The sequence below is a fragment of the Rutidosis leptorrhynchoides genome, unplaced genomic scaffold (genome assembly GCF_046630445.1).
Source record: "Rutidosis leptorrhynchoides isolate AG116_Rl617_1_P2 unplaced genomic scaffold, CSIRO_AGI_Rlap_v1 contig239, whole genome shotgun sequence".
Lineage (NCBI taxonomy): Eukaryota > Viridiplantae > Streptophyta > Magnoliopsida > Asterales > Asteraceae > Rutidosis > Rutidosis leptorrhynchoides.
The window spans coordinates 48,743-70,331 of NW_027266487.1; the positions used below are offsets into that span (position 1 = coordinate 48,743).

General features: G+C 35.7%; 6 protein-coding genes across 6 annotated transcripts; 3 read left to right on the forward strand and 3 right to left on the reverse strand.

The window, feature by feature from the left end:
* Positions 1 to 454: 454 nt before the first annotated feature.
* Positions 455 to 2,541, reverse strand: LOC139882172 (GDP-mannose 3,5-epimerase 1). The gene is made up of 6 exons (XM_071866536.1): positions 2,132 to 2,541; positions 1,926 to 2,019; positions 1,710 to 1,839; positions 1,476 to 1,608; positions 717 to 924; positions 455 to 610 (listed from the first exon to the last, which is right to left on the reverse strand). Exons 1-6 carry the CDS (start codon positions 2,539 to 2,541, stop codon positions 455 to 457), a joined length of 1,131 nt encoding a protein of 376 aa, XP_071722637.1.
* A 4,739-nt stretch (positions 2,542 to 7,280) lies between these two features.
* On the forward strand, positions 7,281 to 7,742 carry LOC139882173 (uncharacterized). Its single transcript, XM_071866537.1, has one exon. The coding sequence runs from the start codon at positions 7,281 to 7,283 to the stop codon at positions 7,740 to 7,742; it is 462 nt and encodes a 153-aa protein (XP_071722638.1).
* Positions 7,743 to 8,992: 1,250 nt separating this feature from the next.
* On the forward strand, positions 8,993 to 11,594 carry LOC139882178 (light-inducible protein CPRF2-like). The gene is made up of 6 exons (XM_071866542.1): positions 8,993 to 9,382; positions 9,882 to 9,978; positions 10,198 to 10,384; positions 10,792 to 10,867; positions 10,966 to 11,091; positions 11,214 to 11,594. The coding sequence occupies exons 1-6, from the start codon at positions 8,993 to 8,995 to the stop codon at positions 11,592 to 11,594; spliced, it is 1,257 nt and encodes a 418-aa protein (XP_071722643.1).
* Positions 11,595 to 13,333: 1,739 nt separating this feature from the next.
* LOC139882174 (pentatricopeptide repeat-containing protein At3g18970-like) lies at positions 13,334 to 14,642 on the reverse strand. The gene is given in 3 exon segments (XM_071866538.1): positions 13,334 to 13,614; positions 13,617 to 14,348; positions 14,351 to 14,642. Coding segments are annotated over 3 exon segments (1,305 nt in total).
* Positions 14,643 to 16,133: 1,491 nt separating this feature from the next.
* LOC139882171 (mannosyltransferase APTG1-like) lies at positions 16,134 to 18,829 on the reverse strand. Its single transcript, XM_071866534.1, has 8 exons — positions 18,767 to 18,829; positions 18,291 to 18,395; positions 17,844 to 18,124; positions 17,248 to 17,529; positions 16,970 to 17,162; positions 16,532 to 16,683; positions 16,257 to 16,418; positions 16,134 to 16,161 (listed from the first exon to the last, which is right to left on the reverse strand). The coding sequence occupies exons 1-8, from the start codon at positions 18,827 to 18,829 to the stop codon at positions 16,134 to 16,136; spliced, it is 1,266 nt and encodes a 421-aa protein (XP_071722635.1).
* Positions 18,830 to 20,227: 1,398 nt separating this feature from the next.
* LOC139882175 (sec-independent protein translocase protein TATA, chloroplastic-like) lies at positions 20,228 to 21,580 on the forward strand. The gene is made up of 3 exons (XM_071866539.1): positions 20,228 to 20,515; positions 21,328 to 21,447; positions 21,566 to 21,580. Exons 1-3 carry the CDS (start codon positions 20,228 to 20,230, stop codon positions 21,578 to 21,580), a joined length of 423 nt encoding a protein of 140 aa, XP_071722640.1.
* The last annotated feature ends 9 nt before the right edge of the window (positions 21,581 to 21,589 follow it).

A 21,589-nucleotide genomic window follows, 5' to 3' on the forward strand; every position in this document is an offset into this window, starting at 1 on the left:
TCATGTTATTTGTCCATAGCCAAACCAGTGTCCCAACTTGGCTAAAGGGACTCTGAACTTATCCAGAAGAGTAGACTCAGCAAGATTTGATTAGAGGTCCCCGAACAATGTTTGGCAAACATGTCCCCTCCCCATATATGCCTTGTCAATGATGACTCATCAACGATGAAAGAAAAAGAAATGGAAGGATAATACAGTAGTATCAAAAAAGAATATCATTGATTTATTTGAAACAGAGAGGATGAGAATGTTGGAGCAATCTAAGGCCGAAGCTATAAAATCCTGTTACAAGATTAGTAGTATTTCGGTAAAAAAAAAAAGAGAGCAAATATAAAAAGAGGACACTGAAACAAACAGCTCAACCTGAATGCATACATAAGGGCATATTTCGCAAATACTAAAAAGTTTTTCTTCAAACCAATGACGATTGAGCTGTATCACTCTTTTTAACATTTCATTCTTTTCCATCGGCAGCACGAAGTGAACCGAGTTGAACCGGTGCTTGGGTTCCCACCACTTTGGATGAACCGTATACAGTCAGGTCAATGCCTTGAGACTTCTCCTTCTCTATTTGTTCCTTGATCCAGAAGTATGTGAATCTCAACCCATCCTTCAACAAAGTAGTTGCCGTTTCAGATTTTATACATTTATCTAATTGAGCAAATCAATTATTGTTCCAACTAAGCGTATGTCAGATCTTGTAAGAGTGCAATTACCTTTAACCTCATAGTGGGAGCCCAACCGAGTTTCTCTTTAATCAGAGTGTTGTCGGAGTTGCGACCACGGACACCCTCAGGGCCAGGAATGTGTTCGATAGGAAGTTTCTTGTCTTCGAAGCTAAGAACAATCTCAGCCATTTCATTCATGCTGACCATCTCATCACTTCCAATGTTCACTGGCTCACGGAAATCTGACTTTGTCAATCTGTTCAAAGCTTAACACCGTGATTGCGTATCGAAAGACTAAAATTCACGAACAAAAATGCAGAAAGGCAACTTAAGATGCCATGAAACACAATTGTAAACTTCTCATGCAAGACATAAAATGAGTAAACAAGCAGTTGCAGATTCAAGACTTGCTGAGCAAATGATCTACTAAATCCTCCAATAAATTTAGCTATGTAACAATCATGGAAGAGACCATGTACCAACAATTTTGGCATTTAATGGAACGTTTTGGTGGCTATCATTCCAATGTAATTGGAAATATCTAAATGACAAATGTATATACAGACTTTTGGTAACAGGGATAGATTTCACTGCCTAATACTTCAAAAATCTAATTTAATGAGTCATCCATAAAAATTAAAATTAAAAAGGATGACAAACAAGTTTCTCCTAACCACACAGGCCAGAAGAGTCGGTTGGCTTTGAAATTACAAACACAATGTCAATCCACTTTTTTTTGAAACATTGAGAACTCATGGAAATTAGTGTATAAGCTGGATGTACTTGGCTACAAAGAGAAATCCTCACCTGAGAACACCCTCTACACATTCATCAATGAATGTGAAAGAGCGAGTCTGTAGTCCATCTCCCCACATCTCAAACTTATCAGTGGCAGTTAGAGCCTTCCTGCAAAAAGCAGCAGGAGCCTTCTCCCTCCCACCTGTTTGACAATAAACAAGCAGATAAGTAAAAATAAGCACAAAGAGAGAGAGAGAGAGAGAGAGAAGAAGAAGAAGAAAGTCATGAAAATAGCAAGCTCACCTTTCCATGTTCCGAATGGGCCATAAATGTTATGGAACCTTCCGATGCGACACTCAACCCCAAAGTCTTTGGTGTAGTGCTTACATAGTTCCTCTGTTGCTAGCTTTTCCAAGCCATAAGCATCTTGAGGCTAAAACCACAAGGAAAGAAATTTATATATATTATAACCCAAAAATAAAATAAAAATTGATTTTGCCATTCTCAAACCACACAAACCTCTGCAGGCCAGGCATCTGATTCCTTCAGGCTCACATTAGTTTCCAGCTGCTTAAATTCAGGGTAAATGCAAGCGCTAGAGGCATAAAACAACCTACATATAATTCATAATTAGAGAGGAGCACGTGGAAATTTATTTCAAAGCTTATATGAACTTCTGTAATATGGAAAACCAGAAAAAAAGACTAAATCTTGGACAAAGTTACCTCTTAACTCCATTGATTCTGGAAGCCTCGAGCATGTTGAAGCTAATCATAGTGTTATTATACATGATGACAGAGTGGTTGGACTGAATAAACCCCATCCCTCCCATATCAGCAGCAAGATTAAACACATGATCAACTCCATTTGTAACCTTCAAGCAGTTATCCATGACTCTAAGGTCAACAAGGTGGAATTCATTGCAAAACATGTCTTCAGTCATGTGCTCATTCTTCTTCCAGTCGGAAGCAATAATGTAGTGTCCCTCACTCTTTAAACGACGAGCAATATGAGAGGCTATAAAGCCACCGGCACCGGTGATGGAAATTCGAAGTTTTTCAGATGGCCAATAAGGTTCCCTCTCCAGTTCCTTGTAGGTGTAGGAGCCATAGTCAGTTCCTTCGCCACTTCCCATCCTGAGTTCAATCCATCATGGAAGATTGTTAAACGAAGCATATCCTAATTTCATATTGTAAAAATCTACCAGCATATAATCAACTTAGACCAGAAAACCAACCACTAGAAAAACAAATGGATCGTATTCATCCAATTTTTTAACCCAGTTCGTACTATAGAGACGCTTTCGATGTAAATAAACGTAGCAGAGAACATCCAATAGAAAGCTAGGAAGAAACATAGCAATACTTGTATGGAGTTTAGCATATGCTGAAAAGTAACAGAAGTGAATAACAAGTTTGAAGCAAATGAATAAAGATACTTTCAGCAGAATAGACTTGAGATTCATTTACCGCACGAATCCAATTAAAACTTTAACTGAAGTTGAAAACTTGAGCACCTCAAATCAACCAATGAGATTGAGAGAGACAAGCATACATACAAAGGAATATACTTCGCAACTGAGAATGAAAAATTGTACTCCTATCAACAAAAAATTTATGGCTTTTCAGAAGAGGTGATTCATATCCAAGGAAAAAAAAAATCAAATCAACAAACAATAAACAACATAAAATCACAGTAACAAAACAGGGCATGTACGATCCAAAACGTAAACCCAGAAAATCCCAAGTTACCTGCGCTGCGGAGTGTTGAAATGGGATTTTTCTTTATAGATAAAAGGGATCGAAGAAAGAAAGAAGATGCTTTTGTTGTTATAAGAAAGAAAAATAAAGAGAGCTGGCCAGTGATGATATTTATAGGGAAACAGACTGCAAACACAGAGTCACTCCGGACAAACAAGCCACTCATTTTATAGAGACATAGATTTACTTGACTCATCAATAAAAGTAAAAAATAAATATCTGTTAAAAATAAGATCTAATACAGTACGGTCGTTATTAAAAAAAAAAAAGTGGAGTTTGTAATTCCAAATTTTCCGTGGAGCAGTTTCAATTTTTAAGCATCAAAAATAATTTTCTTTTTCTGTTTTTTGATAATTGTCTTTCGTATTTGTTTTCTTCAAATTCAATTTTGTGTCTTTACTTAGAAAATACAGTTTACCGTCACTATTATAGAGTTATCATCATTCATATAATTTCTTCTCTATTTTTTTTCTTAATAAAATTGAAATAAATTGTATAAACTTTAGTTTTACACATGAAATTAATACAGATTAATACAGGAAAAGAAACATAATGATGCAATTATATAGCTGCATAAGGAATAGTGAGAAAACATTTTTTTTTTAAAAAAAAAGAAGAAGGAATTGTAAAAGGAAGACCAAAGTTTTCAATTTTTTTCCCCGACGAAAACAAATATTCTTGAAGGTCATAACTAGGTCATAGTGAAGAGATTCATGTGCAACATTTTTTTTAGTAATCAGAATTTATATTAATTCAAATCCTTCAAAAATACGTTAAAAAGATGAGAGAGGAAACCTCTTGTTAATTAATTTTCGAATTAACGATATTATGGGACAAAATTATTCTCCTCTTATCTAATAAAATTCAGCTTCCAAAAATCGAAAGAAACTTATCATCTTCTTAATGTCTTCTATTACATTACACCAAGTTAAGAAACATGTATAATTGCCTTAATGGCATTCACCAGGTTCATTGCATCCGATTCAATCACAAAACTTCTTATATAACATAATTGATCACATGTGATTATGTGAACATAAATTGTCAGTAATAAATTCATCGAAAAAAAAATTGTCAGTAATAAAATACATCACGTGTTTAATGTGTAGGTAAGCTAATGACGATAAAATGTTCATGACAATATATGCGACATCTGCACGAAAATTTATCACATGTCAATCATGTAAATAACGAAGACTATATATGTAGAAATATTTTCAGTTTAAAGAAAAAAAATATAAAAGTGTTTTTTTTTTTGATATAGTTAGAATAAATTATATCATAAAAAAAATAAAAATCTTATTCTGACTAAAAAATGAAAATGATTTAGAGCATTATCCCAATTCACTTGACTACATAGACGAATATTCGGTCATTTACCTTCGATGTAAGTATCTTATTGAAGGATATATACAGTAACGTTTAGCTATGTGTCAATTTTAGTAATTAAATAAAAAGATGAGCGACTAGAGAGTGTGAGATTTGGAGTGACTCGGCTCACTAATTTTCATATGGTTAAGGAGTGGCCGCGATTCGGTTTGGTTTGGTCACTTTTTGGGAATGTGAAGACAAGCTTCTTTGGAAGTGTATGATTTTGAAATTCAATTTGAGAATTCAGACTAGTGTATTATTGAGTTGACCTATGACCTTCAACACAACCATACTTGCAAGTTTTTTAAAATGAATTGTTGCATCTTCGATTATGAAAATTAACTTTTATTGAAGCTGAATACAATGACAATCAATCAAAATCTATTGATCTAATGATTTTCGAGATAAACTTTCATCCTAAAATCGAAAGATGAAATCTGTGAAAACCTAATTGTTAGAACTGTAATTGGGGAAGGAGGATCCTTTTAATGCAGTTGAATTAAAAAAATACAGTGACAATCATTTCGTTGATATCCTTTTATCTTTTATGCGTTGGTACACTCGTATACCGGAAGAAAAAAACAATTAGGTGAAATTCGACATTCATTATTGGACCTTTATGCCAAGTTGGTCTTTCTTTTTTTTTGTTAAATAAAGTCGGTCTTTCTTGTAATTGGAACAGGTTCTGTTCCAAATTAAAGTTCGCGATAAATATAATCCGACCACGTCACATATGGCACGTGCGACCGAGCCAGTAAAGGCCGAAATTTAAGGACACGATTGATTTTAGCCGAGCCCAAACTTCACCTATGTATTTGTTGAGTGAGCACATTCGCACTCGCCTAGCCAAATTCATAGATTTTTCTATTGCCTTGTTTTGAATTTGAATCAAAATAGTTTGAATACAAAGTTCAAAGTTAGGATAGACAAAAATAACCGTTTGAATTCTGTTTCAAATATTTTTAAATTGTTTCGTCCTTTTAAACATAAATCGAATTAAATGTTTTTTTTGTTTACGTTTTTTTAACCAATTAGTCCATCGACCCTAACGGACGTTAGTTTTGACCGATTTGACACTTACAGCCAATCATAGAGTGATACGGGTCACTTACGTGTAAAAAAACGGCACCTAGACTTTTTACACGTAAGTGACACGTGTCACTCTATGTAAAAAAACGCCACTCTATGTGTAAAATATTCCACGTAAGTGGCACTTTATGTTTAGAAGGACGAAACAGTTCAGAAACGTTTGAAACAATGACCAAACAGTTCATAAATGTTTGAAACAGGGACCAAACGGTTACTTTTGATTTAAATAGTTATGTATATTGTGCTTTGTATTTATTGTTAAAATAATAATATTAATGATATTATATTTATATTAATATAATAACATATCGGATCGGATCTTTCGGATGATAAATTTCTATATTCGTATCTGATCCGATCCGCAGACTTTTCGATCCGATCCGCAACAGATCGGATTGAATCTAAATTGCCAATCCTAAACATGATTAATGAATTCAATACCTCACGAATTCATGAAGGTCAGACACTAAAATAATTTGCTGTCAATAAATAAAACAATTGATTCAATACTTATATATTTATAATTAATGGATACTCGTTTGATAATTAATCATTCATTAGTGTCGATTCTTAGTCTCATTTCACATCACTTTAATTTAAAATAGTGTAGTATCTTTTTTTGTAGTGTTTGTCGAGAAGCATATCTATGAGTAGAGGTGGTGAAGATCGATTTTGATCTTAAACACGACCAGTCTCGTTAAACTCGGAACTCGGATATAGAAATTTATTATCTGAAAGATTCGATCTGATCTAATATGTTATTATATTAATATAAATATAATATCATTAATATTATTATTTTAATAATAAATACAAAGCACAATATACATAACTATTTAAAGGGCAAAAGTAACAGTTTGGTCCATGTTTCAAACGTTTCTGAACCGTTTGGTCTCTGATTTAAACGTTTATGAATTGTTTGGTCCCTATTTCAAACGTTTCTGAAATGTTTCGTCCTTCCAAACATAAAGTGCCGATCTGTCACTTTTAGCCAATCATAGAGTGACACGTGTCACTTACGTGTAAAAAGTCTAGTTTTTTTACACGTAAGTGACACGTGTCACTCTATGATTGGTTGTAAGTGCCAAATCGGTCAAAATTAACGTCTGTTAGTGTCGATGGACTAACTAGTTCAAAAAAACATAAACGAAAGGACCATTTGATTCGATTTATGTTTGGAGGGACGAAACAGTTTAAAAACGTTTGAAAAAGGGACCAAACGATTACTTTTACCAACTAGGATAGGATGGAAGTCAATCCATATCGGCGTGGCTCTGAGGATCAAAACCTAATTAACTTTGCTTTATTAATTTTGTAATTATAATGATTATGCAAAATCAAGATTATAATTATAATGAATGAATGTTGAATTTCTTAGTATTTTTTTTCCTCTCTTCTTAGTAATTATCCGAAAAAATCGAAATTTGTGCAATGCGATGGACATGGTTGAGATTGTAAAGAAAGGCTTCAAACTATGAGAGAAGATGAATGAGACCTTTTATTTGATGAAGTGTCGTTATTTTATGAAATGCATGATATTAGTGTTCCCAATATGGATGAGTTTGTTTTGCATAAAGGTCGGTCGTGACGTAAAGCTCCAAATGTCACAAACTTGCATCACTATCGCGTTGAGTTGTTCTATGCTGTTATAGATATGCAACTTCAGGAGCTTAATGATCGCTTCGGTGAGGTAAATACTGAGTTACTTCGTTGTATGGCTTGCTTAAACCAGCACAACTCATTTTCTGCTTTTGAAAAGGACAAGCTAATTCAATTTGCTAAATTTTATCCATGTGAATTTTCAAGAACTGATTTGATAATATTTGATAATCAACTTGAGACTTACATTATTGATATGAGGGACAATGATGAATTTTCAAGCTTGAAAGGAATTAGCGATCTTTCTGAGAAATTGGTTGAAACCGGAAGGAGTATTGTCTATCCATTGGTTTATCAGCTTGTGAAGTTAGCATTGATTTTGCCAGTTGCAACAGCAACAGTGGAGAGAACATCTTCTGCTATAAAAATTGTGAAAAATCAGCTACACAATCGGATGGGAGATGCATGGATGAATGATTTATTAGTTACTTATATCGAAAAAGGATATTCTCGATAAGATTGACAATAAATTGATTATGTAGCGATTTCAAAACATGAAATCGCGTTGGTGCGAACTGTAGATCATCTTACTTAAATATTTATGATTATCTTTTATTATATTATCGCTAAATTTCTTATTATATATTAATTGTTGATAATTTATTTTATGTGGATTATTTTTTATTGATGATCACATAATTTTTTGGTATCGACCCCCCGTGAAAATAACTCTTAAATTTCACAAGGGAATGAGAGTCGGGAAATATTGAAACAAACAAACAAAAACTTTTGTACGAGTGGCTTTAAAGGCAGAAAGCAGTGGGCCCAAAGGATACCTTTTGGGGGCCCATCAGTGGACAACATGTGTGGTACTATTATTTTATCCAGAATGATTGAACGAGAGCCGCCGCCACATCACATATCATCGGAGGGAGCAGCCAGCCCAACCATTTCAAGCCACCACTTTCTCCTCCTGTCTCCTTTAAACAAAATTCTCCTCTTCCTATCCAATCAAAATTACAATTTTTTTTTGAAAAAATAAAATAAAAGGTTACTTGGTGTAATACGCAGTAGCATGTTTTAGATTTATTTATTTTTTTCTTGGAAGTCAGCATGTTTTAGAATTAAGACAAATGGATAACATGAGTTTGATTTGTACTAATTTGTTTTAATGGATAATTTCAATTTATTTATTTTTTGATGATAAATTTCAATTTATTTATCTACTGTTTAGGTTTTGAATATTAAACGCAAGCAAGGTCAAAGATAAGGTTCTTAGAGTAAATTACATATAAAATGTGCCTAAATTATTGCATTGACCATGTATTTCTTATTTGGCACATACTAGTAGTTGGGACTAGGGAAAAAACATAACGTAACCCAATTTTTTTATATTATTACAAAAATATAAAATTGGGATGAGATTAATATTACCAATAACTAAGGAATATTACCCAAGATAAAGAAGAAATTGATTGCTTAAGGATAAGCATTTTGACTTATAAATTATGATTATTGATCAAATAAAAAGAGAGGAAACAATGCATGTATTTGCATCATTAATTAATCGGTCGTTAAATGAATTTGTTTATTTAAAAAATTACTTTACATTAAAATTACTAAAAAGAGGATAAACGTGCATGCACTCTATAATACAATAATACCCAAACTAACCCTATGACTGAAATCAGCATATAAACAGTCAGACCAATCTGATTCACACACAAAAAAAGAAGAAGTGATTTTTATGTGACAGGAAACTAAATTATGCAGAGAGTTTTCTCCGTCGAAGAAATCCCCGATTCTTTCTGGTCGCATACGGCGTCCACCACCGTCTCTCGACCGGACGACTCGTCGACGATGTACCGGAGCTCATCCGAGTGGGCTTTTCAACGCTTCCTACAGGAAGCCTCCTCCTCCACCGTCGAGTCTCCGAAATCGTCTCCGGCCGTGAAAGACGATGACAAAAAAAATGACGACGTCGTCGAGCTTAAGAACAACGACAGATGTACCTCAAATAACGAAGAAGACGGTAAAACGCCGCCGTTAAATGGTAGTGCCGGTGGGAATGATCTTCCTCCGGTAGACCCGGACGAGTACCAGGCGTTTCTCAAGAGCAAGCTGGCTTTGGCTTGTGCTGCTGTTGCTTTACAAAGGGTAAATACTGAAAAAGATGAGAAAAATTCACTCGTCAAAATTTGTCTGTGTTTAATCGTTTATACTTATATATATATATATATATATATCTTAGGGGTTTTAGATCGATGGGTTGAGAAAAAGTTAGCTCATTTAAGCTGAATATTACTGTATGTCTACAATACATAGGGATTTTGATTTGCCCGTTGACTCTTTCTAGCTGTTTGTTTTCAGCATGTAAGCGTGTATGAGAATGCCCATGTATTAGTTTGTTTGGTTTTCATTTTTATCTTTCTGGGTATTTCATATCTGGTGATGTAAGAAGATAGATGATCTTTTTGATACATCGTAATGCAAGGCTTGATTCAATCATGCTGGACTATTTATTGTCAATGGATCTTTTGGTCTTTCCATGTCTTGCTTTTTGTTGCCCTGCCCGCTGCATTTTATCCTCTCCACGTACTACCCGCTTCATTCTTGTCAAGCCAAAATTTTAACTTAATGTCTTTCATGTCAATAGGCTTCTTTTGTAAAAACTCAAGATTCTGCTATTTCAGCTGAAAATGGTGTACATGCTTCAAATGCACCGCACTTGGGAACTCAGGCTCCTTCCAAAGGTTTGGACACTGAATATATACAATCGTATTTAGAAAAACCTGAATGTTACATAATCTTACTGGTTTTCTCTTTGAAATAAGTTATAGTTCGCTGAACTCCATACTATTATTACCCCTTTTCTTATTCACTGTTTTTGGATCTACTAGTTACCTTCTGCATCTACTTGATATGGTCTTTCCAGTGTTCTGTGTATGTTTAGAATTATATCGTCGTTCTAGAGGTCTATGCTAAGTTGCTAACCAACAACTTGGAATATCAATCGTTAGAAAAACCATCAAAGGTGTCATTGCTTGTGAAGCACACAACAAGTGGGTCATCAGGTGAACAATCCGATGATGATGACGTTGAAGGAGAAAACGAGAATACTGAAAACATGGACCCTTCTGATGCAAAGCGTGTCAGGAGGTATTTCTCATCTTTATTATTCTAGTTGCGGAGTTGAAAATTTTGTTCTTGCTAAAGTTAATTTTGCCAGTTCTTTGTATTGCAGAAACTTGGTCTTCATCTAACTTTGCATTTGATAATTTGTGCTAACCAAGAGTTAGCACTTGTGCAATTAACGTCCACACAACACACTTTAGCCTTACTGGATCATGTGGGGTATTGAAACAAATTTATCAGGAAATAGGTTTTTGAAATAGTTTTCCTAATCAATCTCACTGATTCAGAGCAGGGTACTGCAAAAGATAGCCTAAAACTAGTTATTTTTTTGTTTCAATTTGGCAATTTGTGCTTGATGTTCGAATTTTATTACCAGTCAACACTTCGCCATCCAAGTTCATGCATTCAACAGTTCATGTATTTTTCTCCAGGATGCTTTCCAACAGGGAGTCAGCTAGACGATCTAGAAGAAGAAAGCAAGCTCATTTGACTGAGCTAGAGACTCAGGTGTTACTCTCTTGCCTGTGTACTGGGCTGGCTCTTCTCTTCTCTAACGCCTTTCTCTAAGGCATTTAGATTCATTTTTCTTTCTTTTTCCCCTGTAGGTATCTCAATTAAGAGTTGAAAATTCATCTCTTTTGACTCGCCTTACTGACATTAGCCAAAAGTACAATGAAGCAGCTGTTGACAATAGAGTCTTGAAAGCTGATGTCGAAACATTGAGAGCCAAGGTATGATATGTTTGTATTGCAAACCGATTTGAACTATCATTAAATGATTTCATTACCTTTATTTTTTCAACAAAACGAATAGACATTTTCAATTAACACTTCTCTGGATTATAAACTTCCAGGTGAAAATGGCTGAAGAGACAGTGAAAAGAATGACTGGCTTGAATCCTCTACTTCATTCCATGCCAGATATGTCCAACCTGGGCATTTCATCATTCAATGAAAGTCCAGTGACTTCAGCCGATGGTGCAGTTCCCGTCCAAGATGAGTCAGCACATCATTTCTACCAGCCCGCTGCAAATAACCCCATTCCTCCGCCTAAAGCATTGGCAAGCACTGATAATTTGACTGATATTTCCTCAGTCGAAACTGCCGGGCAGCCAAATTCTACCGGAGGGAATAAGATGGGAAGAACAGCTTCCTTGCAGCGAGTAGCTAGCTTGGAACATCTTCAGAAGCGCATCCGAGGTGATGTGGATTCTCAGTCAAATGGAGAGCAGTAGTGATTATAAATATATCAGGATTGTACTCGAATTCTTTGAACTGCATTGTAAAAATAAATGATGCTGTTAATCTTTAAAACTTGATTGATCGAGTCATGTTTGTTAAGATTGAACAACTAATGAACAAAATTGCCATCTTGGCTACTCCCTGTTTATAGTATCTTATCATTTTTTTGTCGGGCTATTTATTATCTGTTCAGTATCTAAATAAACTAGGGCTCAATATTTCGAGAGGAAAGAAAATAGCTGGTGATGTATGAAGCATTCTCTAACTTAGAAGTAAAAGCCGGACACTCTAGTATTCGAGCATTGACTGCACACATGACACATCATTAGTATTTAAAATATTTATCTTATTTGTACAAATTATATTCAGGTAATTGGAATTTGCCAGTAAATGAGTTGGAATATACAAACTGAATAAAGGGGAAGATTTTTGAGCTTCAGCATAGCTCTCTAGTCTCTGCCCAGCTCTACTCTACTCTAATATTTTATTTTATTTATTATTATTATTTTTTTTTTTGAGAATAAGCTCTACTGTAATAAGTAGAAAATATGAAACCAACTTTTGTTTAATGGAATATGGTATTTTATCGCAAGTCATTCTTGGCTACACGAAAGAGAGAGGGAGGTAATCTTCCCTGCCCATTCCGCTTTAAACGAGTAATAGAATGGGCAAGTTGATTGCCTTCTCTTCTAACAAAAGCAAAAGTGCAGGAATTGAAACTGCTAGCAAGAGATTGTAATCGACCGAATTCTGGGGCGAGCTTCAGATTCTTCGCCCAGGCAATCAACTAAGAGACGCTTGACCGTTAAAAGTTGCAGCAGAGGGAAGCATACAAGACTTGTTGGCCCAAACACCATTTCGGTTTTTCCATATAATCCATAAGGCTAAATTCAACAAATTCCATTTTCTAGAGTCTAGGATTTTATACATTCTCAGAAACCAGTCAAACAAGAATTTATTACTCCAAGCTAAAACATTGAGATCAGGAAAAACCAGTCTCCAAATTCTGGAATCCCAGGGACAGCTTAGGAATAAATGAGCATGAGATTCTGGAGAGTAAGAACATATCGGGCAACGTAGATCTGTATTCCACGTTTGTTCAAGGTATCCTTTGTGGCAAGACTGAGATGCCCCACACGCCAAAGAAACAACTTAATTTTTGGCATGACAGATAAATTCCAGATGATTGACCAAAGTTCCCCAGGAGCAGTCCTGTAAAAAAGGCCGGTTTGAAGGTCTTGGTACATAAGCGACGTAAGAGCAGCTACGGACCATGTACACATTGTTTTTCGTGCCTTTCCACACAAAGAGATCATCTTAGTTTGAGAGCATTGGAATTTGAAACAAAGCTAATTTCACGAGCGATTTCATTCCCTTGACAAGCAGAAATTTTTCTCATATTTCATTCGCCATTTTCCAGAAATTGAGAGACCTTGAAAATGCCTTGCTCTGATAAGCAAGAAATCTCGAGATCTGAGAGCCTTCTCCCCCGAATCCAATCTGCCGATAACAAAACCGATCTACCATTACCTATTCGCCAACTTCCACCACCAAGAAAAACAGCTAGCCCTCCTAAGACAGTCCTCCAAGTGTAAGAAGGATTGGAGCCTAAGTTCGCTTCTAAGAAGTGACAATGTGGGATATATTTTTCCTCCAAAGCTCTCACAAGCAAGGAGTTTGGATTTTGAGTCAATCTCTTTAATTTTCCTAATCTGGATCGAGTCAATGTCTGTTAAATATTGGATAGAGCTATGTAGTCTTCACTTTCCTCATCTGAAAGGTCCTTTGGCTTTAGCCCGAGTAGAATCTTTGCCACTTTCTCCGCCATCTTAACGTTCCCATGAAGCTTACAGGAACTTAACAAACTCCTCCATATGATGTCATCAGCTTGAATCGAAATCTCTTTGATGATCTCATATGCTTCTTCCAAATGCCCTGCTCTGCCTAGAAGATCAACAATGCAACCATAGTGTTGTATCTGAGGAACCACACCAAAATTCGTCTCCATTTGGAAAGCAACCAAAGCCCATCTCTGATGAGTCCTCCATGGCAGCAAGCTGAAAACAAGCTAGTGAATGTCATTGCATTTGGTTTGACACCACAAACAACCATTTTATCCAAAAGTTCCAATGCTTCTTTTCCTCGTCCGTGAAAAGCTAGCCCAGTTACCATTGCTGTCCAAGTTAACACATTTTTAACTCTCATTCGAGAAAAAATTGGGTATGCAGTGGTGATAAACCCACATTTCCAGTATATATCAACAAGACCAGTGCCTATATACACATCATTTTCAGGCATGTAAATTGTCTTCTCTATATAACCATGAACCCAAGCTCCAGTTTCAATTACACCCAATTTCGAAACAGCCGAGAGAATGACAACCAACGTAATATGTGTCAATTTCAAGGTCCCACACCCATCTCTCAGCCTGTCCCTAAATAACAACAACCAGTTAAAGGCACACTCTTTTGCTTTCTCACGCTGCGAACAGTAACCTGAAATCATAGCGTTCCACGTGACATTACTCTTCACAGGCATTTCATCAAACACCCTTCGAGCGGCTTTAGTTTCCTTGTTACTTGCACAGAAATGGATCAATGTGGTCTGCACTGATAAATTTGACACGAACCCATATTTAAGTATCCGTACATGTATTTGTTTCCCTGTGGATAATGTTGACCGTGAAGGGGTCCGAGCACGGGCACCAAGGACAAAAATGTATGTATGATCATCGAAAACTAAGGTCTATTTGAAACCCAGTGGGCAAAAACTTGGATTGAGTGGTTTGGTTGAGTACAACGTAAGAAAGTGTTGAAGACAAACGAGTTTGGGTCGTCCAAGTGAGTGAATAGTAAGTGAGCATAGTGCGTGTTCTGTGATGAAGCACAGTATTGTTCAACTAATTTGGCTATCAGAGAAGGTGTTTGGAGGCCATTGATGATGACTTGAGCATGGATTTGTTTGAGGTTTTGAGTTGCTAGAGGTTTCAGGTTTAAGAGTGATGGGATTGGGCACCACCTGACTCTAGGGAGCGAGCTCATGACATGAATCATGAGACACGCCGGCGGCGAGACTTCGGATTAGGAACAATCAATTTTACCTTATTACATCCGTCATCCTTATATTATGTAAACTTTATCATTTATACCCTCAAACTTTTATGTCATCCGAGTCCTCAATTTGAATTCCGTTAAAATGATCATGTGGCATTTACAAAGCTTCACCTCCTACGTGGTCCGACATGATTTCATTGGATATATTGGACACGTGTGCATTTTTTTACGGATATTAGTCGTGAGAGACTAAAGACAGAGATAAAATATCAAACGTCAGGATCCAAAATAAAATATAAAAAATAATGTAGTGTTAAAAATCAAACATGAAGACCGACCGTTTAGTTTTTCCTTTATATAAACGTTTGATAAAGTAATGGTGGGTCTAAATTTTGTCTGAAACAAGAAATTGATGACAATGACCAAGAGGCTTGATCACGGTAGCTCAATAAAACCTGGCAGTAGCTGGCTGGTAATTACAGTGGACAGCATATTCAGAATCTGGATAAGCTAAATTATGTGCAGTCAATCATTCACCCATTCATGGGCAAAAAATAACATTAAATGCAACTCAAGTGAATTGTCAAAAGGAAGTCCTAAGAATGTGACAAAGAAAGAGACAAAGTAAGTAGGCCAACTTCCAAAAAATAAAAATCCATTCTTTCTGTAAAATTTCAGGTTGATAGTGTTGACTGCATGATACATGGACCATGGGAAATGTCACTCTTCATATTACATCGGCAGTAGCGTAGGTGTTTGAAATGATGGATTAAAAAACCCTAAGGAAATGCAGACAAAGAATCTCCTGTCCTAACTAGCAAAATATCTCCATTATTGCATTTTCATCCTCAGTTCGTGTCGTTTCGATCATGGGATACATGTACGAACCATGCCTCAATACGTAAAAGCTTTAATGAACAGTAGAAAATCTATTCCATGGGTAAAACTACCCATCACCCAAGCATTATCCTACTAGGGAAGATGGAACTATTTCTCATTTATATTTAGCGGATAATTTAGTACTTACATAATAATTCTCCCACAAACGTTTAGCAGATTAGGGCTCGTTTGGTTCAATGGATAAGGGACGGATTATACAAAATGTTTACTCACCTCTAAATTTAAAGCAAGCACTCACATGTTGCTACTTTCCTTATGCATGGTGCTTCAAAGATGAGTCGAGAAAGAAGGAATGAATATACTTATTTTTGCTGAAACTTCGTTTTCCAATAATTAAGAGATTGTTCAGAGGAATACAGAATAGCCTAAAATCTGCTCATAAAAAAACTATATTAGAATTTCACAAGGCATAAATTAACATTGAACTACTTACCACTGTTGCTAGATCCATTATATCCTCAAGAAATGTACAAAAAGAATACTCAGAATAAAAGCAAAATGTAAGATTACAACAGGGAGGGTGCTGCTCTGAACTGTCACAGGTTATTCGAAGCATATACGACCACCGATCCTTGAAGATCACGATAGAATGGAAAAATATTTTAACCTGCCAATGTTAGAATGTAAATTAGCACAAGCATGGAAAAGTATCAAAATATGACAAAAAGATGTTATAACTAAGGATCAACGTCTTGGATGCACCTCTCTGAAAGAATGTGAAAGAAGAAATCTCTTATAGGTATTTCCTCCGATTCGAACAAGACAACGTGGCTCGGAATAGACCAGTTTTTCGCAAGTGCGGACACAAAACCATTAGGGTCCACCATGAACCGGTCTGACTCATCCAGAATTCCTTTCTCTTCACTGAGCCACAAAATATCCACAAAACACAATAAAATTCTAATCAAGCTTGTACGAAAGGAGAGGGAAGGAAGAAAGTAGATGAAATGACCCAATTGAAGAGACAGAATACTAACCTTGGAGAGCAACCCAAAAATGTCATCGGCAAATTTTGATGCAAACTAGAGTAGTAAGGAGTAGCGTGGCACGGCATTAAAAATAAAATACTTTTCACCTTGTCATTTCGAGCTTCTTCAGATAAATAGTTCATAACATCCTCAGTTTCTCTCTATCCATGACGGGGAAAAAACAATTAAATTTGATTTCGAAATATAACTCTCCATAAAGAAATATAAAAGAAGGAACTTTTGTAGATTTCTCTGGCAATTTTAATGTAAAAGTTAAAGGCATTGAAAGGAAGATAAAAAAAACTCAGCCGGTTAAACAGAAAACATTGGTTCACTAAATACTAAACTAAATCAAATCAGAATGCATATTATAGTTTTAAAGAGATACAGAAACACAAGAGCATGTAACATCCATTTATGAAGTGATTGAAAAGGTAGTCGATTCACCTGGTGAACCAAACTCATATATAAGGCCATCGGAATATTGGTGACAAGTAAAAAGAAGATGGCAACTTTTAACTGTGAAGGCCATTTGACACGACGGCTTGAAGATTTATTTCCTCTAGTATTAAGACCTTGGAAAACAGCCAGTGAATATCCAGAGAATATCAAAGCTATTGGAAGCACGGGAAGGACAAACCTGTATCCAATACTCTAATTAGAGAAAATTATATCATATGCTAAGAAAAAACGGTAGCCACAAAATGATACACAAGAAAGAGTACCTAAATTCCTTATGACCAAGAATACTATAAAGTCCTAAAACCCATGCAATAAGGCCAGAAAGCTTCCAACATTTAGACTTCATGATGCCCGCAATGCAAAATGGCACGAAAGTAAAAAGCATGACAGAAAATCCCTGGGTGAAGTACCAATGCCACTTGTGAGTTCCATAATAATCTCCTCCAGATGAAATAAAATTGAACTTCAGAAAATTAAGTGGCACCAAGATCCATGATCCGTACATCCAACGGTCCGCTAAACATATTAGAGCAAACACCAGCCCCCTGAAAATAAGCGTCTCAGTTATAATATGCCAACATAATATAACAAGTTTGTATCTAAGGACACAAGATCATATACATATAGTGGCTAGAATCAAATTTCCCTGACCCATCAAGGTTCAAGTTCAACCCAGGCCATAATTGAGTTCATATGCAAATTGTAATTCTAATTTTCTAACCTGGATTAAATAAAACATTAATTACTTTACAGAATAAAAGGACCAAGGGCCAAAACATTCAATTTTTTTTCCGAGGATGACATCGAAAGAGTGATAACCTTTAAGCTATCAGACAAAGTAAGATCAAGCAATACCTACCCAATCGGGACCACCTCAAGAAGAATAAATTTCAAATGATCTCTGGACAAGAACAGCTCAAGTAGGCCCACATAGACCCATGTGATAGCACTCGTTGGACGCATTCCACAAGCTAATGCTGCAACAACCAAGCCCCACCTCCTCGAGGGAACTTCACTTGAAGAAATTCTCATGCACGGCCAGTAGTATAGGCCAACAAGGGTGAGAACAGTCTCCAAAGAATTGGAAAAGGTACGTGTGATACAAAATAACATGAACCAATTTGCCAATTGAGAAAATAGCTGCGACAGATTAAATGTGGAAGTCAGATATCAAAGAGAATTAGAAGAGGTTTGCGTGATAAAGCTCATGAACCATAACGATACATTCAGTATATCAAATTGACCTCCAAAAAAAACATAAAAAGAAATTCTGATCCAAACACGAAGGAAATTGGCATAAGCTTACCGCCCATTTTGCAACATGATTACCAAAGAGGGCATGAGAAAGTTTGTACAAGTATAAGTCGCCCACTGCAGCAAATACAGACTGTAACAGCCTTGGAGCCTTCATCTGCCCCAAATTAAAAAAAGTAGATTACTATAATTTTTTAATAACCATGCTTGTTGGAACATTTATTAATAAGAGGTAAGAAAGGAAAAACTCCATCAGTGTTATACAAAGTTCGCAATTTCTTAGTTTTCCGTAAAAACTAGCCATTTAACCAGAATCCAATCATACATACAGCCATCTTACTATATATCTATTTACGTAACCATTATGCATAACCTTGGCGACATAGTAATTTAAAGATGAAGCATAAATCACTGACTAACCATACTTACACATTGTTCAAGCCTGTTAACTTCATACGCAAGTTCATGTGGAACTAAGTTATAAAAATACAAAACATATAATCACAGTAAAATAGTTAGAATAGTTACCATGAACCAAGGCGTGTCAAGACCTAAAAAGACAAGGACTTTATAAAGCAAAACAAATATCATAGGATGCAAGTAGCTTCTTATCCCCTTTTTCCACTCCCATGTCAAATGACCATAACTGATATACCAATTTCAATGTCACCATCAGTTTCAGCTCACAAAGAAAAACACCTTTTCACTACTTGGAAAACAAAGTGAATTTCAATAGAATTATGCATGGATAAAAAGAAGAAACAGAGGCTTACCCGAAGACTATACGATGGGCAACTTTAAGAGCTTGCCAATGCTCATCTGGGTTGAAGTAAGTTTGGATCAGTAATGCGTTTGCTGCTCGAAAAGCCAAACAAAATGCGAATATTTTCTTGGTTGCTGAGGAAAAAGATTCGAGCTTTGATCGGACTTGTTTTCTTTTCCATATGATGTTGGGTTTTGAATTTTGCTAGCTGATGATGATGAAGAATCAAAATCATATTGTTGTCTCTGTCTCATTCTGCTTCTGCAACGTATAAGATTCAGACACAAGAGTTGAAATGATTAATGTTCGTATGAATCGTATTGAAGATTGCGACAGTAAATTTGGGAAAGTTTTCATATTTCAAATTTTGGGGATTGGTTTTAAGAAGACGGAATGAGAAAAATGGGAATACAACACGAATCTTACGCTGGAGAAAAATGGGATACAATCGAAGACTAAGTTTTGTTTTGAAACCCAGTTGGCAAAAACTTGGATTGGATTGAGTGGTTTGGTTGATTACAAAGGTAAGAAAGTGTTGAGGTGAGGACAAGCGAGTTTGGGCGGCGAGACTTCGATTTAGGAACAAGTGTTCAATCAATTTTACATTATTACATCCTTCATCCTTATTTTATGTAAACTTATCATTTATACCCTCAAACTTTAATGTGTGGCATCCGAGACCTCAATTCGAATACCGTTAAAAAAGATCATGTGCCAAATTACACTACTGTACTTAAAACTGTTCTGGTGTTGGTGTGGCATTTACAGAGATTGGCAGGCACTTTATTTCAAATCACAAATGACCCAAACTAATTTTTATTTATTAAATCCTTTCCTCTATGTTTCATTGTTTTGATTTTAAGGTTATTATATAATAATTAATAAAATAAATGAGAATATTTTATAAATAAAAATATTTTTTAAATTATATATGATGTCTTTATCAATTATTATCTTGTTCATAAAATTAATTTTAATATATTTTTTTAATTAAATTATGATATTTTAATTAAATCATCAATCGATGGAGACGGTTGTTTAATTTAATTTAATTTTTCTGACAATAATATCTCAAAGGCCCAATTGAAGCAGCCCACCAAAACATAAAATCTGGGAATTGTAACCTCAGCTATTTCCCATTTGTGCTGGTGATTCGTGTGTGTGTTTATCCATTAATTTCGTCTTCATCATCCAAAACCCAAACCCTCCATCAAACACACCCATCCATGGAGATCTCCTCATCTCTAACTTGCTCTTTCTCAAGACAACTTCCACTTTCTTCATCCCACTCCAATTTTTTCTCCTGCCAATTCAAGACCCAACAACAAAGCTCTATTGCTTTGCGTTCGAGAAGAACTGAACCTGTTAGAAAGCGTTTCACTTGTAATGCTATCTTTGGTCTAGGTGTTCCTGAGCTTGTTGTTATTGCTGGTGTCGCTGCTCTCGTTTTTGGGCCCAAGAAATTGCCGGAAGTTGGCCGGAGCATTGGGAAGACCGTCAAGAGCTTTCAAGAGGTTAGTTTTCACCTGGGTTATGTTTACTTTCTCTGAAGAATACGCAAAGCATCCAACTTTTTATGTTTTATTGTTGATTCTATATTCATCTGATGTGATTAGATAGCGAGGAAACTTTAGACCTAATTGAAAAATCTCATTCGGGCCATGAATTTTATTTTACATCACTTTTTTCGCTGAAATTTGTCCAAAATAGCTGAGATTCAATTGGGTGCAGGGCTCTGTATACCTATTAGGCTTGCTCAATGATTTTTCAGTTGGTGAACATTAATATTTCAGTTTGGTGAAGCTTTTTTGAGCTTGTGTGCTGATTATCAAGGCTTTTACATGATGTAATTAGTTTATTTGTTGTATTTCAATTGTGTGGAAGCATGTCTAAGTATATTGTTTTCTTTTAAGAATTTAGTGTTAGTATTTGAGACTTTAGATTGTACCATCCTTCGAGACCGATACTTTTCCCTGTTAGCTGTCTCTGTTCTGAGTTAACCTTTGAAAACTGAAAAGGGCACCTTGTACTCGAACAAGTTCAATACTTTCTGGTTCTAACTTCCTTGTATTGGGAAAAAAAAACTCTAATTTTTTTATAAACATTGAATGCAAAACCGCCAAGGCCTGAGATTGAGCGAGTCCTAGAAGTTGATGTTGATCATAAATAAGCAGACCAAAGCAAGACTGCAGGAAAATGATCATAAATTTGATTACTTGCCCCATCGTTACACTGACGACATGCTTAATTGCTTTCAGAATTACTATTTCCTTTGCTGAAACTCCTTTCGGAGTATTGTTTATTGATTGGCTATAAAATTTTGCAGGCAGCCAAAGAGTTTGAGACTGAGCTGAAGAAAGATTCCAATTCTCCTCCTACGTCTCAAGAGGAACAACTCACAGCAGTCAGCCAAGAGAAGAAACAAGATGCCAACGTTGACAAAAGCGTATGAGATTAGTAGATCAATCTCATGGATTACTATTTAAATGTCTGAAAAAGAAAAAGAAAAAATGTTGTGCCAAATAGTTGTATTTTTCTTCTTCTATTTTATGTATGTATTGTAGATCAATGATGTTTGAGAGTATGTA